The following is a 15,076-nucleotide window of genomic DNA, read 5'->3' as shown; positions in this document are numbered from 1 at the left end:
TCAAATCTTCTGTTCGAATCCCCGTGTTAACTCCGGCTTGGTCGGGCATCCCTACAGACACAATTGGCCATGTCTGCGGGAGGGAAGCCAGATGTGGGTATGTGTCCTGGTCGCTGCACTAGCGCCTCCTCTGGTCGGCCAGGGTGCCTGTTCAATGGGAAGGGGGAACTGGGGGGGAATAGCATGATCCTCCCACACACTACGTCCCCGTGGTGAAACTCCTCACTGTCAGGTGAAAGGAAGCGGCTGGCGACTCCACATGTATCGGAGGAGACGTGGTAGTCTGCAGCCCTCCCTGGATCGGCAGAGGGGGTGGAGCAGTGACCGGTACAATTGGGGGAGAAAAAAAGGGGGGGGGGAAGTGGGGCATCCGGGTGGCATGGCAGTCTATTCCATTGCCTACCAACACAGGGATTGCTGGTTCAAATCCCCGTGTTACCTCCGGCTTGGTCAGGTGTCCCTACAGACACAATTGGCCGTGTCTGCGGGTGGGAAGCCAGATGTGGGTATGTGTCCTGGTTGTTGCACTAGCGCCTCCTCTGGTCAGTTGGGGCACCTGTTCGGGGGGGAGGGGGAACTGGAGGGAATCATGATCCTCCCACATGCTACATCCCCCTGGTGAAACTCCTCACTGTCAGGTAAAAAGACGCAGCTGGCGACTCCACATGTATCGGAGGAAGCATGTGGTAGTCTGCAGCCCTCCCCGGATCGGAAAAAAGGGTAATTGGCCAAGTACAATTGGGGAGAAAAAAGGGGGGGGGGGGTCAAAAAAAAAGTGCCATATCTTAAATGTCTTACAAGATCCTATATTTTTAGTTGCACTCACTCACAAACATTTTCAGGGGGTTGCAACCTAAACTCCCCAGTCTACTGGGATGTTACAGCTAAATGTGAGTGTGTGTGAGTGAGAAACCAGGTTCATGAGGTACACTGTATGTAAAACATTGAACACTGTCAGTATGTTAACCTAAGCTATGATCCATCCTACTGCACCGCAGATCCAGTTTCTATCAACTAGCATGTGCAGTAAACAATGATCCAGCTGCCTTTGTTCAACCCAAGTTCCAACCCAAATGTGTCACAACCTCAACAGGTGCGGTTCTGGGTGTGTTCCGGAGGCTTACAGAGGGGGGCGCTCTCTCTGTGGATAGTGGAGAACAGCACCGGCCCGGAGGAGCAGCGCCAGCTGTGGCACTCGGCGAGCGAACCCAGATCCGAGAGAGGCTGGAAAGTCGTCACACTTCCCCTTTACGGGCTGGCAGACTGGTACAGCAAATCACTTATGTATTTCAAACCGGCCGGCAGGCGGTTTTAATAACTTGCAGCACGGCAGCCAGATTCCTCCGCTGTCGGAGAGGATCATAACGGATGCCCCACTTTTAACTATCTGTGGGCACAAATAAATGAACAAACCGACCCTCGTCTCTATACCGCCCGTCCGACGAACAGACACATAATTACTTCGCCGCTTTTTAGGCACGAGTGGTCTCAAGAAATAGAACCAAGTAAGCCCCCCCCCCCCCGAAAGTGATTTTCAACATATAAATACCATTTCCCAGCAAATACCGGCTCTCCACCAACTCGCAGAAATTAATGAATCCCATTGGAGCCCCTAGTCTTGTACCACGGACCCCGCTGTGTATTTACTGCGGTACAGAGTATCCCCACTCTGCTCATACCAGTTGTCTTTGTAAAAGAAAAAAAATCAAAATACAAGTCTTTACTTATCCTCCTTTCCTTCCAATTAGTGATGACCCCTGAATTTCCCTTTCGGAAAAGGAAGATGGAGGTTAAAAAAAAAAACTAGAAAAATAAGGAAAGAAAAACTCCGAGACATGGCGTTTCATCTCTGTGTTATCTTTGTTGGTTGTCTCTTCGCCGTTCGAGCTCCAGTAATCGCCCTCCCCTGAGAGGGGAAAACAGAAAAGTGAGAGCAGTGTGCCACCGGTTCTCAAATACTCTTACCCCCTGCTGGGCAGTCTAGTCTATAAATAAAGGCTCTCCAGTCAGGAATAAGTCCATCGTCTAAACACAATAGAGGCTCGTTTTTCAGTCTGGGGCTTTTTTTTCACACCGTCGCATGGACAGCGCAGCTGGCGCCCGGGTCCACAGGCTCCTCTCTCAGTGCATGCTGGGATATCTATTGGGGAACAGAAGCGAGTTAAGGACAGGTCAGCGTTAGCCAGCTGGACTGCTCCTGACTCTCGGTCCTCTTCCCGCCCGCCGCAGACTAATATTACCCGAAGCACCGTTGAGGACAACAGCAGGCCTCTAATGGAAATACCTTTCACTGAAGAGTCCACATAGTGTAAAAGAGCCCAATCACTGTTTTTTCATGGACATTGATGTCCCAATGCTTGAAACCTCAGAACAGAACCAATAGCCACAACGGTGTGATGCTGATAAATGTACAGCCTGAAAATGCACCACATACAGTGAAATTTGGATCAAGCCGGCGTTCAGAAGTGTTTTTTGACTTCTGACTAACGGTGACAATTCCTAAAAAAAAGACAAATCTGCCACAGTGTCAAAATTCACCCGTTCAATCCTTTCTAATTCATCCTAACTAGAATTATACATCAGCTTGACATGGCAGATTAGGGGGCAGCACCAACTCATCTGTCTGGTCTCTGGCTGTGGAAGACAGTAAACAATGATCCCTATCACAAACCCAGCTTTCTTAAGGCTTAGGGACAGAAATGTCGTATTTCAAAGCTAAGTTCGGTGTCATCTCACTCGAAGTACCGCAAACCCCCCTCCTGAGATCTTTTCAGTCCGAAAGCCACAAAAACTGTTTGTTTAAGACCGACCTGATGGTTGTGATTTTGGCTTTTTTTTCCCTCCACAGGTTCTGGCTTCAGTTCAGCACAGAGGATAGACCCGGCCCCGGCTCAGTTATCTCCCTCACAAACATCTCTTTCAGCATGGACTGCTTCCTGGCCTGTGAGTACAGCAGTATTACTTTGCCTGGTTTAACAAGAGTCGAGTTTTCTTTTCTTCAGCCCTGCTGTGTCTGACCTCGGATGAATTATTGAAAAAGACCGAATTGATGATGGACCTCGACTTGTGCAAAGTAAAACAAAAACTCGATTGGCTAAAATGAAACCCAATTAAGCTTGCACCCCAGACCCAAACTCAACTTTAAGTAAACAAAGTCCAAAGTGACTGAACGATTTTGATTAATAATCGATGCAAGGGGGTGTCCGGGTAGCGTAGCTTACCAACACGGGGATCCTGGTTCGAATCCCCGTGTTACCTCCGGCTTGGTCGGGCATCCCTACAGACACAATTGGCCGTGTCTGCGGGTGGGAAGCCAGATGTGGGTATGTGTCCTGGTCGTTGCCCTAGCGCCCCCTCTGGTCGGTCGGGGCACCTGTTTGCAGGGCGGGGGAACTGGGGGGAATAGCGTGATCCTTGCATGCACTACGTCCCCCTGGCGAAACTCCTCACTGTCAGGTGAAAAGAAGCGGCTGGCGACTCCACATGTATCGGAGGAGGCATGTGGTAGTCTGCTGCCCTCCCCGGATCGGCAAAAGGGGTGGAGTAGCGACTGGGATGGCTCGGAAGAGTGGGGTAATTGGCCGGATACAATTGGGGAGAAAAAGGGGGGGGATCCCAAAAGGAAAAAAAAATCAATTCGAGTCTGCCCTACGTTCACTCTTTCACAGAGATAAAATGTGACTGAGTGGCAGTTTTGTCATTTTTGTTGGATTCATCAAGAACTTGTTTATTGGTGATTTATTCATGCACATGTGCCTTGACATGGCCATAATTCATTCTTTTTTTTTCCAGCACAAAATGCTTTGTCACCAAATCCACATATGTCTTGCATCATAAATGTCACCAACTCACTTGTCGGTATGAATTTCTTAACTGAACCTAACTAGCTCTACATTTATAACAACATCCAATAATGTCAGACTTCATCACAATATCTTTTAGAGATAATCTGTCCTCAAATGTCAGAACAGTTGAAAACCTTGTCATTATCCAGTGTTTTCATGGATATGGGCTTACGGGGCCATACTGCAATCTAGGCTTTTTAAAGGTCGAGCCTCATCTCACCTATTTGGATGTTTTTGTGCAATAATCGAGGTGATTTATCGGTGAAAAACGGGAGCGCAACCACCACCAACATGAGCGAAAAGAAAGGATCTTTTCTGTCTCCATCCATCTCTCCCCATCCTGCTGGTGGTGTGACAGGAATAGTAATGTCTGAGGAAGTCTGGAGCCAAATGCAGCTCAGAGGCACGGCAGATGTGATGATTAGGGACAATAAAACTTTGGCTAACACAACTGAACCATTTAGTTGAAAACTCGATTTTCTCTGTTAAGTTCAATTGATTTTTTGATTTGACATTCTGCAAGGAAACTGGCACAGACTAATTTATACATGGGAGCCATGTCAAAAAAAAACAAAAACGAAGACACAAGGTCTTAGATGCAAAACACAACTGTTGTGTGACTTTGTTGTGAACAGAATGATACCGGATCATTTTCTCAATTTTATATTTGGAAGTACGTACGGTATCGACTGCATATTTTCAGCTGAGTAGCTAACGTTACATCCTGAGTGGATACTTCCATCCATCCGTTATCTTAGCCGCTTATCCTGCTCTCAGGGTCACGGGGATGCTGGAGCCTATTCCAGCAGCCATTGGGCGGCAGGTGGGGAGACACCCTGGACAGGCTACCAGGCCATCACAGGGCTCCCCCCCACATACACACATTTATTCCTAGGGACAATTTAGTACGGCCAATTCACCTGACCTACATGTCTTTGGACTGTGGGAGGAAACCGGAGCCCCCAGAGGAAACCCATGCAGACACGGGGAGAACATGCAAACTCCACACAGAGGATGACCCGGGATGACCCACCAAGGTTGTACTACCCCGGGGCTCGAACCCAGGACCTTCTTGCTGTGAGGCGACTGCGCTAACCACTGCGCCACCATGCCGCCCAAGTGGATACTTAAAATTGTAAAATATGCTTTGGCATCAGGTCAACAGGGCTAAAGTTAGCTTGTCTGAACCATGTTTTTAGCTAACCGAAAAGCAAGCTGACACACAAGATTTGATAGAGAACATCTTACATCTATGCCAATGACATTTCTGTGAAATCCTACATCAATTTAAATCGAATGGATAAGACCAAGTGATAGAGTATGTGGGAGTCTAAAGCCCTATTTGCATGGGACGAGTATTACCTGGGGACTTCATGTAATTCAGAAACTACCCTCCCACATCTTTGTTTTGTGCAGCGCATTCACACAGGATAAGTGAAGTCTATTTTACTCGAATGTACTACCCCGGATATGATTGAAAATGTCAAGGCTAGATAGACAAGCCTTAGGCAAGATAGAAAGATGGTCCTTACCCAGGGTTGCCAATTCTCACGCTTCCACCTTCAGCCTCACGCTGCCCAAACAATTTTTACGGCAAAACACTGCGACAGCAACAGAGATGAGCAGGCGAACGTGTTTCTGGTAAACTAATGACTTTATATAAGATATGAGTATTCGAAAACCGAGTGTTTCGTATGGGTTTTTCCATGGAGCTGCATCTTAAATTACTCTGTTGCACGATGCTTATCTCCATGTTGATCAGACAGCTGCTCAAGTTCACAGCTGGGAGCCCAGAAGGCGTTCAAGCTAGGCAGCCACAGTCCAACTAGACTGGTGTGAACCAAGCCATGCTAAGTGACAAGGACAGATATCAATCATGGATTGATTTATTAATTAATGAACCCAGGGTCTCTGTAATATTGGTTTTGAATAAATGCTCTCTAAGGTACAGAGTAAGTTTAAACTAGCTTAAGCTATGTAAACCACTAGCTAGCTTACATTAGCTGTCAAAGGTTAGGTGCACGGTAAAGAATGAAAGCAATGCTAAACAATGGCATTTAGGTGTTTTTGGCGGCACAGCTTGTTCTATGCCTATGTCAATCTAAGGCAGATGCAGAATGACTCTTCTCAACAACTGGCCTGAACAAAACTGTGTAGAGACAGACTTGTACTAGATAGAACGCTGTAGAAACAGACTTGTACTAGAAGGAAAGCTGTAGAAACAGACTTGTACTAGATGGAATGCTGTAGAAACAGACTTGTACTAGATGGAACGCTGTAGAAACAGACTTGTACTAGATGGAATGCTGTAGAAACAGACTTGTACTAGACGGAATGCTGTAGAAACAGACTTGTACTAGATGGTATGCTGTAGAAACAGACTTGCACTAGAAGGGACGCTGTAGAAACAGACTTGTACTAGATGGAATGCTGTAGAAACAGACTTGTACTAGACGGAATGCTGTAGAAACAGACTTGCACTAGAAGGGACGCTGTAGAAACAGACTTGCACTAGATGGGACGCTGTAGAAACAGACTTGCACTAGATGGGACGCTGTAGAAACAGATTTGCACTAGATGGCGCTGTAGAAACAGACTTGTACTAGATGGGACACTGTTGTCCATTATGTGCATCAAAGGTAATCAGGCTTAACTATGCTGCTACAAATATGAACCACTGGCAGAAATGATAATCAAGTCCAAGTCTGCTGCTTACAGTTGTGTGTTTGTGTTTGTGTCTGAAGTAGTATAGGTTCTTGTGTTCATGTTTCGTTTTATTTCTGGTTCTTACTACCATTCTGATTCTCCTCTCCCTGTCAATCCTTGTTATGGCCTTTTTAACTATGAACATCCAATAAAACGGAGTTTTGATATTGGAAACACGCCTTTCCACCTCTACATCCATCTACAGGCCAGTGGCCTCTCCTTCAAGGATGAGGATGCGCACCATCCTTGACAGGGAGGTGAATTGAGTCCAAATATGTGCATGTGACTGAGTACGTGTAGACAAGATTAAGCAACATGTCCCTCCAGCCAGTTACCTAAAGTTGGCAACCCTGTCCTTACCACATGCTGCCATGAATGTCATCCACCTCATAATTTTTCAAGATTTCGATCTTCTGACTGATTTGAGCTTGCTCTTTCTGCGAATGGGTCTCCATGTTGTGTAGCGAAACGAGCCTCCTGAATTTGCACCCAAAACGCTATCAAAACTTTCATTTATAATTTCCACCGCAGCCTCCATAATTCTCAACTGGGAAAGAGAAAACAAAAAACATTGCTTAAAAAAAAATACAACCCCAAATTACTGAGATACCAATTTGCACGGGTGTAATATTATCAGGGGACCTCTGCGTTTTCCGAAATATGGTAGGTGATTTGTGCTGAAATGTTTACTTTACAAATTATAGGCATGGCCAATTCACACAGAATTAATATCACAGACGACCTCTTCAATCATAACAGATTACTAGAGGTTCCCAGGTAACACTAATTCTGTGCGAATAGGGCTTAAGAGAGAATAGCGGTGGGGATGCAGAAAAATATTTTTTACTAATTTTCTCACTAATTAGAATTATTGTGTTAAATGGAAAGAAAAAAAAAACATGTTTTTTTATTATGTAAAAAAAATTACAAAATATTATATTACTAATATAATAATATATCCATCCATCCATTATCCAAACTGCTTATCCTGCTCTCAGGGTCACGGGGATGCTGGAGCCTATCCCAGCAGTCATTGGGCGGCAAGCGGGGAGACACCCTGGACAGACCGCCAGGATATTTTCAGATGCAGTCACTCACTTAACATTTTTGGAGGGGTAGCAACCCCCACTTCCCCACCCACAAACCTCCAAAATATACGCTCGATGGTGTTTTAAACCCCCAATGTACTCTTCAAGGCAGCGCTGCATGGAAGGCACTCCCCGCCCTTTACAGTTTCAGCCAATCACAGCACTGGAGCTAGATTTCAACTTTTTCCCTCCTCCTGCAGTGAAGGAGTTTGACTCAAACAAATGTCAATCTTAAAAGTGCAGCGTTTGACGTAAATATCCTTTTAAACGAAAGTTGGACTCGTGTACAGTCACAAAAAGACCCTAGATTGCATTTCGGCGAGTTTTGCTTTAACTTACTTAGCTGCTATGTCTAGATGTCTTACAACTTATCTAGCAACAACTGGATGCCTAAAGGAGTTTTGGAAAGACACCCACTCAACCATGCCTTTGTGCAGCTCACTTAAAACTAGATTGTCTCGTAGTTGTTTAAATAAGCAGACTGGGAGACATAGGCTAATGCCTAACTACATAGCAATAGCACTACTCAGTCACTCTCATAACCACCCAAAAAATGAATTGGCTGCCTGGAACTTAGCTAGCGCTAACTGCTAGCCCATTACTAAGTAAACGCAGTCCTGCACGGACAAGTTTAAAAGTAGTACATGCCAACATAAACTGAATGCTCACGACTGCCAGCTATTTGAACAGATTGACTGCATTTGAGCTAACCTTGGCTTAAAATAGTTAGCTAAAATCTACCATTGCCATCTGCTTACAGTTAGCTAGCTAGCTGAGGTGTCCGTTCAGCAAAGAAAATCCCTAGCAGCTAGTGTTGGCTATATTTCAAAGCATATGTCATTGAGCACCAGTGCTGTGATTGGCTAAAACTGTAGGGGGCGGGGAGTGCCTTCCACGCAGCGCTGCCTGGAAGAGTACGTTGGGGGCTTAAAACACCATCGAGCAAAATATACACAGATGGTACAGCTCAACACGAGACTATTAGCACAGGACAAGTATTACCTGAGGACTTATAGTAATTTGTAATAATTGTGATCTTAATCCCATGCAAATCAGCCATGTCCATAATTTGTAAAGTAAAATTCCTGTGCAAATCACCTACCATACTTTGGCAGGCAGAGGTCATCTGATAATATTAGTCCCATGGGAATCAGCATCTCAATAATTTGGGGTCGTATTTTTTATTTTTATTCATTCATTCATTCATTTATTTATTGCCTCTTTCACGGTCGAGAATTATGGAGGCTGCGGAGGAAATTATAGATGAAAGTTCTGACAGCAGCTTGGGTGCAAATTCAGGAGGCTCATCTCAGTACACAGCATGCTTTTGGTACCGTGGTTCACCACCCACTGTGATTAAACTGAATGTTTCTCTGCACGTCCAATGCTTGTTTTTCTTCTTAGCAGCCATTGCTCTGGTCGTTCAAGAGAACTAAATAAGACATTCAAGATGTGTTTGCAAAGGAAACTGTGTATAAGAAGCCCTTGTTACACGGAGCCTTAACATTTTCAATCATATCGGGGGGGGAGGGGGGCAATGTCAGTAAATTCAAGTAAAATACAGACTGATTATCCGCACAAAATACAGACATGGGGGGGGTAATTTCTAAATCACACGAGGTCCGAAGGTAATACTAGTTTTGTGTGAATAGGGCTTTAATGTCAGTTTTTGAGTGACTGAACGAGTTAGATGCCAGGCTCATGAGGGTCTTCACATCTAACTCATTTCTTTCTGGATACATCTTTTCAAAATGGAGTTGGTCTTTATTGGGTTTTTTTGGGGGGGGGGGATTTTTCCCCCTTTTTCTCCCCAGTTGTACTTGGCCAATTACCTCACTTTTCCGAGCCGTCCCGGTCGCTGCTCCACCCCCTCTGCTGATCCAGGGAGGGCTGCAGACTACCACATGCCTCCTCCAATACATGTGGAGTCGGCAGCTGCTTCTTTTCACCTGACAATGAGGAGTTTCACCAGGGGGACGTAGCGTGTGGGAGGATCACACTATTCCCCCCAGTTCCCCCTCCCCCCTGAACAGGTGCCCCGACTGACCAGGGGAGGCGCTAGTGCAGCGACCAGGACACAAACCCACATACGGTTTCCCACCCACAGACACGGCCAATTGTGTCTGTAGGGACGCCCGACCAAGCCGGAGGTAACACGGGGATTCGAACTGGCGATCCCCATGCTGTGGTATTCATTATTTTATGAATTCTGAATAGAGGGCACTGATACAATTGACTAGAGCCTCTCTGTATCAGATGGGCTTCTGAAATACACTGCTTTCATGCGTTTTTTTTTAAAGCAGCAAATAAATGACCTTATCAATGCTACACACCACCTACGCAGTTTGTGTTCTTCCACCGAGGATTCTGTGTGCCTCCCCAATGCTGCGTTCAAGAGCAGAAATTATCTCAATACCATTCCCCCAACTGTAAATTGCAATCGGATAGCCCAGGCACATCAGCAGAATACCATATGAGAAATGACTGTTGGTATGAGCTGCAGCAGAATCACCTGCAACCCCCCCCAACCCCCCCCCTCCCCATTTCAACCCTTGCTTATTGGATCAGAGGCGCTTCATTTTAAGGCTGTGACATTTTCCAGGAGATATTTGCACACCAATTTGCGTTTTATGTCCCGGATAGCAGGGTGTAAGTACAGCAGTGCTGCAGCACCATCCATCCCAGACACGCTCCCTTTCCAGATGGCAAGTCTTTAATTCGGGGCAGGTATCTTAACCAAAAGCCACACTTGACACCGCCACGTTTTATTGCCTATCAATCAGAGTGGTTGGTGGGTGGGTGGGTGGGTGGCGACTGGGGAGGGGGGGGGGTAGCTGGAGTGTGGCGCGATTAGCATGATGGATCTCCGAACCTTATGAGACAAGCCTGTAATGTGTTTGAGTGTGAAAATCATACCATGAACACATTATTCACAGTATCACAGCCATCCGCGGCGTTCTCGCCACGGTGATGTACCAAGTGTGATGTACGATTTGGGCGAGCGCCCGTGGTCCATGATGCAGCAATTGTCCATCTGTTGCAAATGCCATTAGACATGGCTGTCACTTTCATTTCATTTTCTTTGTATAGTATTTTACCATTGTAATTAATTTAGTTCTTTGGATTAATAAGATTAGACAGACAGTTGTCTTCTCTCGTGGTATACGTACCTCGTCGCACCTTTCCATGTGCTGGACGGCATAAATGCCCAAGTCCTTTGGCTCTGGCCTCTGACCAGGGACAGACTGGGGCTGAAAAAAAATGCCCCTGGACTTTTTCCCCCAGACCAGCCCACCACAACCAGCCCGCGGATACTCACCACCCCCGCCCCATCAGCGCATATACAAACACACCAGCCCTTAATACCACAACTTAGGCTAATGTAACACTAATACAGAGCTTCTTTAACAGCAACTGAAAGGGTTGTCACCAGCAGGCCACACACACATGAAGCATAGGCAGAAATCAAGTAAGCACCAACACGGGTTGAATCCCCCATGTGTTACCTCCGGCTTGGTCGGGCGTCCCTACAGACACGATTGGTTGAGTCTGCAGGAGGGAAGCCGGATGTGGGTAGGTGGCTGCACTAGTGCCTCCTCTGGTCAGTCGGGGCGCCTGTTCGGTGGGGAGGGGGAACTGGGGGGGGAGGGATTAGCGTGATCCTCCCACATGCTACGTCCCCCTGGCGAAACTCCTGACTGTCAGGTGAAATGAAGAGAGAAAATCAGGTGGGCTCAGCCCGCTCAAGACCAGTCATACTTAACAGGTGCTGAAACGCATTATGTTAACCAAAATAGGCCATTACAACCACACTTACCTGAATGAAACACAGTTACGCATCATCAGAGGTAGTAACATTACAGGCACCAAGACAAACACTTAACAACAGCATCACACAGCCCGGCACGGCGGCCACATATCCACACACACACACACACACACACACACACACACAGCTGACAGATGCCGCGGCATCATTAATCACGTGTATGGACAGAGGTACACCCGTTCTGACCTTTTATGCTGCCTTGTCGAAAAATGTTACCATAGTGTGACTCAATAGCAGAGTCTAGCCCTAACCTTGCCCCCATGCGCAGAACCGCTAAGTAGCACATCTCAACAGGTAGCACATATCGACAGAACACTGGCACCAACACGCTCAGGAACATTAAAGATGACAACTGAACGAACACACACACACACACACACAGCAACATCGGCATAAGGTCCAATTGTACCCCCAACAAAAACTACACCCAATCCCAATAACAAACAGTAATATTGAAACAGGCAAGAGGCTACTACTACAGTCTGAAGTTACACATTGGCTTACTTTTGATGATTACAGCAGGAGACAACGGGGCTTGGTGTTGAGTACTGAAATGATTTCATCATAGTCCAACGATTCAGTCAGTTGTCTTTCAAAGGAGAGCAGGGGCAAAGAGTTCAGTCTGTACGTCATCACTGATGCCCCGATACCAGGTTTTACCTGACCGACAGTTGAAAAGAGGCTTTCAACAGCGCAGCTGCTGACGGGGAAAGGGCTGAGTTTAGCAGCCCCGTATGTGTCGTTACTACTTTGCACTTGAGGAAAAACTGCTGCAGGAGTCGGTGTCTGGGTTGAGAATGATGGCTGAACTTGAGCTGAATTCACTTCCTCCTTCAAATGGTCTTTTTGTGACAAACTTGAGCAAACTGCTTTGTTTCGCAATGATTTCTGTCTTAACCTACATTAAAAGCAGCTAGCTAGCAGAGAGGCTTAGCACGGGCTGTACACCGAGTGGAAGAGGAGGGGCTGCTTGCTGTCTGGCAGGTGTGAAATGCACTGCCACTCAAAAACATTTGACCTGGGTGTCCGGGTAGCGTAGCGGTCTATTCCTTTGCCTACCAACACGGAGATCGCCGGTTCAAATCCCCATGTTACCTCCGGCTTGGTCGGGCGTCCCTACAGACACAGTTGGCCGTGTCTGCGGGTGGGAAGCCGGATGTGGGTATGTGTCCTGGTCGCTGCACTAGCGCCTCCTCTGGTCGGTCGGGGCGCCTGTTCGGGGGAGGGGGAACTGGAGGGAATAGCGTGATCCTCCCACGTGCTATGTGCCCCTGGTGAAACTCCACACTGTCAGGTGAAAAGAAGCACTTGGCTGGCGATTCCACGTGTATCAGAGGAGACGTGGTAGTCTGACCGGGATGGCTTGGAAAATAGGGTAATTGGCCAAGTACAATTGGGGCGAAAAAGGGAGATTTTTTTTTCTTCTTTTTTTACCTATCGCCATCTTCATATAGTAAACAAGAAGATAAAAACAATTCCCAGAAAGTTGGATCAGTTCTTCTGGACACAACGTTTGGTGGGAGAAACGCTTCATGAAGCTCATCTAAGTGACTTCCTCAGTCTCAGCTTGTATTATGTAGAGAGGTCCTGAAGAACGACGAAAGCATGTCTGTGTCTGTAACAGTCGTCCTTTTTCAGGACCTCTCCACATAATACAAGCTGAGACTGAGGAAGTCACTTAGATGAGCGATGAAACATTTCTCCCACCAAAAGCTGTGTCCAGATGAACTGATCCAACTTCCTGGGACTCCCCTACCTGGATTACTGAGCACGCATCAAGACAAGAAACAAGAATTGTTTTATTTTTATCGGTCGCGTAGTCACATAATTGAAATAGTCTTCATTTACTATTCATTAGATAATCCAGCCAAAAAGGAAGCCTTCTGATTGGGTGGGCCTGAGTGCCAAGTGGGTGGGGCCCAGGCCCACTTAGGCCCCACACACATTAAAGTGGTAGTGGTAGTGTTGAGGAGGGGGATGTGGGCTGGTGCATTATCAAAGTGGGCTGAGGATGCATCTTTCTCACTCTTGTTTTTGTAAGATGGGCTGCTCAGGCGGCCCACAGAGCGACCAGCCCACCGCAGTGCTCGCGATGGCCAGTCCGACTGCACCTCTGACATTTCTGAAACGACATACGGTTAACATCTCTCCTCTTCGTGTGATGCTCGACATCACGATGTAATCGATGTAATGTCCCTCACAGGTATTGCTATTGCCAAAAATGCCATTTGGAAAGGAATAATTGGATTCTGCAGGCCAAATGAAATTTGAAGAAAAAAAAAAAAGATTCTGTGATTGCTCTGAAAATCCATCTGCCTTCTTTTGGGAGATTGATTTTAGTCACAATGCATACAAGTCTTTGGCAGCCACTCACTACAAGCCTTTTAAGCCATGCGGTGTCATGTATGTATAAGGAAAGCCCAAATCTGCATTTGCATTCAGACTATACAGAATAGAATAGAATAGAATAGAATATTCTTTACGATTAGTCATTTTGTACATACATACAAATGAAATGTACTCTCTGCATTTAACCATGGAGATACTGACTGCATGGGTTTGTCATTGTGGTGGTGGTGGTGGTGTGTGTTGTAGCACACACTGGACCGTGTATATCAAATCTTCATTATGAAGGATCAATACACCTACCCACAGTATCAGTGATCTGTTTGCAGTATGTTATTGAATAGTACCTGTACAGAGGAGGCAATGCCAGGTACGAAAAAAACCCCAATAGTTATAGTAACTCAAGAGTCCGGGTAGCGTAGCAGTCTATTCCGCTGCCTCCCAACACGGGGATCGCCGGGTCCAATCCCCGTGTTGCCTCTGGCTTGGTCGGGCATCCCTACAGACACAATTGGCTGTGTCTGCGGGTGGGAAGTCGGATGTGGATATTTGTCTCGGTCGCTGCACTAGCGCCTCCTCTGGTCGGTTGGTCGGGGTGCCCCCCCCCCGGATCAGCAGAGAGGGGGTGGAGCGGCAACCGGGTTGGCTCAAAAGATACAGCTGGGGAGAAAAGGGTGAAAAACTGGGGGGGGGGGGGGGTAATAGTAACTCAAATGGCGTCATGTTTGAAGGGTAATAATTACCCTCACCTCTCCATTACCCCCATCTCTCCATTACAATTTACCGAGAGGAAGGAGACAGATTATTGCCCTCGAATTTGTCTCTAGCATGGGGCAAGGTCATCCTTCTCCGTGTGCCAGCCTCTCAGATAACACCAGCCCCCTAACGAACAGTGACAGCCGGGCTGGCCACTGCCCCGGCCTCTGGTTCCCACTGCTCCGGAGCGGACCTGCCGAATCCTTGTCTGGCTGCAGCGGAATACCAATGCATTTGTGCTGTGGCTTCGTCCGCACCCCTCTCCGCGCTTAAGCATCCTGCCGCGGTCAGAATGTTAATGCATTGGGCCTTACGACTTACAGGACTTGTTATGTACACAGCAGCACTCTGCTTCCATGCAATATCGCTTCTTAAGGGGCTCGGCCGGAGGAAAAAACCTGATGTTCTTTTGTGGGTCTGAGAAAACACCGGCAGCCAGTCGTATATTATACTTAAAAACCTGCACATTAACTCACTTTCATCACTACCAAAGCTCAAAGTAGCCC

At 46.8% G+C, this 15,076-nt stretch overlaps 1 protein-coding gene across 1 annotated transcript in view; it reads left to right on the top strand.

The window, feature by feature from the left end:
• The window catches only part of alk (ALK receptor tyrosine kinase), a 580,497-nt gene that overhangs the window by 493,151 nt on the left and 72,270 nt on the right, over window positions 1-15,076 (top strand). Inside the window, exons 9-10 of the mRNA XM_056296340.1 lie at window positions 1,094-1,266; window positions 2,849-2,943. Coding sequence (XP_056152315.1) covers window positions 1,094-1,266; window positions 2,849-2,943 — 268 coding nt within the window. The remainder of the gene's footprint in view (window positions 1-1,093; window positions 1,267-2,848; window positions 2,944-15,076) is intronic.

This window comes from Lampris incognitus, chromosome 16 (assembly GCF_029633865.1).
Source record: "Lampris incognitus isolate fLamInc1 chromosome 16, fLamInc1.hap2, whole genome shotgun sequence".
In the NCBI taxonomy this organism is placed as follows: Eukaryota; Metazoa; Chordata; class Actinopteri; order Lampriformes; family Lampridae; genus Lampris; species Lampris incognitus.
Note: the sequence above shows the minus strand (reverse complement) of the source record. Positions and strands in the feature narration are given on the sequence as shown.